At 49.3% G+C, this 2,300-nt stretch overlaps 1 protein-coding gene across 1 annotated transcript in view; it reads left to right on the forward strand.

Moving 5' to 3' along the window:
- The first annotated feature begins 473 nt into the window (after positions 1-473).
- Positions 474-2,300, forward strand: part of rnf169 (ring finger protein 169) — a 6,189-nt gene continuing 4,362 nt past the window's right edge. Inside the window, exons 1-2 of the mRNA XM_030066559.1 lie at positions 474-798; positions 2,100-2,158. Coding sequence (XP_029922419.1) covers positions 525-798; positions 2,100-2,158 — 333 coding nt within the window. The 5' untranslated portion in view covers positions 474-524. The remainder of the gene's footprint in view (positions 799-2,099; positions 2,159-2,300) is intronic.

A 2,300-nucleotide genomic window follows, 5' to 3' on the forward strand; every position in this document is an offset into this window, starting at 1 on the left:
TAAACCTCAAGACATTTTTGCATATTTTTATTGAAATTTAATTAGCTTTGTAAAAGCACAATATCCTCTCACTTAGATTTCATTTTTTTCTAAGGGCTGGTTTTTATTTTTTTCAGTTAAACTCCTCACTCCTACATTTACAGAGTAGTTGTAAATAAACAGCTGTGACTTTAGGAATAAATCAGGCTGAATGGATCTAATACGTACAAATATTTCAGTAACTTTGTTCGGAGGGACTCGCCAGGGCTCACTGTTTATTTGTAAATAGCTCGTAATAAATAACTCGTCCATAGGTGTTCCTGCCAGGTGTTTGTCAGCTGTCGCTGTTTAAATAAAGTCAGTCGGTGTTACCGGGCGCGAGGCTCGCGCCGCGCCGCGCGCCCCCCGTGCCGTGCGCGCGCTCCAGCTGCGCGCGAGCTCGCGGCGCGTTTGGCGGGCTGAGTGTGCCTCCGCGCTCGCGCCGCCTCGGCAGGGCGGGGTTTGTTTTCAAAGCGGCGCCACGGAGAAGAGACTCACCAGGGAAGATGGCGACCGCGGGGTCCGCCGAGCGTCCCGGCACACCGGGCAGCGCCGCCGGCAGCTCCGCGTCCAGCCCGCCGGAGGACGAGGCGAGGTGCCCGGTGTGTGCGGCGGAGGCTCAGCCCGGCAAGCCGCCGTGCGGACACCCGGCCTGCCCGCTCTGCCTGGCCCGGAGACTCTCCGGCGGAGGAGGAGGAGGCCGGGAGCGGCTGCGGAGGAGGAGTCACCCGGAGAGGAGCAGCAGCAGGCCGGGCAGGAGAGACTGCGACAGCCGGAGAGGTGCGTGTGTTTACCGGGGAAAAACTGCGAGCCTCCGGGCGCTGCGCCGGGGCAGCGGGGACGCAGCCGCTGCCTGGCCGGGCACCGAGCGCGGCAGAGCGGCGGAGACACGCAGTTTGACCCGCAGCCCGTTCCGCTTTAACTTTATTATAAACTTGTGTTGAGAGCAGCGGGAGGCCTGACAGAGTTTTAATCACCAAGTCACTTCAGCTCTCATCACACACACACACACACACACACACACACACACACACACACACACACACTCTGCCAGCTGCTGGTCCTCACTGTGCTCAGTACTCACGTTAATGTGGTTTATCATTTCCATCGTCAGGTTTGATGAGGCTGCAGGGAGCATGTTCTGTCTAAAGCACACACACACACACACACACACACACACAAACACACACACACCTAATATGTTAATATGTTTAAAAAGTGTCAAAGCAGCTCTGATGGTGTGTGTGTATAATACATGTGTGTGTGTGCAGACCAGCTGCAGGCTGCTGTGTGCTGTCAGTGGGTCTGACTTGTCCAGACATGTTGGGCTGCAGGAGGAGCACACACACACACACACACACACACACACACACACACACACACACACACACACACACACACACACACTGCTTTCTGATTTCTGCTTGGTCAGGATTTATTTTGTCGGTATGACGGCGGATTAGGGCCACTGTAGCGAGAAAGAAATTACAGAGCCAGGCGAGACGTGGGTAAAAACTCCGATATTCTCTGAGATTAACGTGGTTAATATACGAGACAAACCGTACAGAATTATATGAAAAAACTTGAAAATTCTGAGTTTATAAAGTTGCAAATTCACAAGAAAAAAAAATCACAAATTTATGAGAATATTTTGAAAATTCGGAAATGATAAAATCACACATTTGTGAGGAAAAAACCCTCAGATATTATGAGATTAAAACTGTAAACATATGAAAAAACCTCACAACTTTGTGAGAGAAAAAAAACGTTAAAATTCAGAGATTATAAAGTCACGTCGTCAGCTGAGGCCTTGCCCAGAAAAATTATAATTATATTTTTTTTCCTACTGTGGCCTCTAACAGGCCGCTGTAATTTCCTCGGCCAAAGATATCTAAAAATGAGACAAAAAGAAAAAAATGTAAACTTTTTTTTTTTATTTATTTGCAAAAAATAAAAATTGCATCTTTTTTTGGCTGAAGCAGCATTTTTATTTGAAACGTCTGAGGAAAGAAAGCCGAAGCGTTGAGGACGCACACGCAGGTTTAATGCCACATTCTGTGTGTCTGCTTTGTTTTGCTCAGAGGTCTTCATCGCCCCGGCTCAGATCTCTAAATGTGGCGACGGCGCTGGCAAACAGAAGGTAAGTCACCTGTCACCTGTCACCTGCACCACATGACATCACCAGCTGACGTTAGAAATCAGCAGAAATATGAGTGAACGTGCAGGACAGCCAGCAGCTGCAGATGTTGAGCGGAGGTCAAATGTGAACATCTGCAGCTGCA

The sequence above is a fragment of the Myripristis murdjan genome, chromosome 13 (assembly GCF_902150065.1).
Source record: "Myripristis murdjan chromosome 13, fMyrMur1.1, whole genome shotgun sequence".
NCBI lineage: Eukaryota > Metazoa > Chordata > Actinopteri > Holocentriformes > Holocentridae > Myripristis > Myripristis murdjan.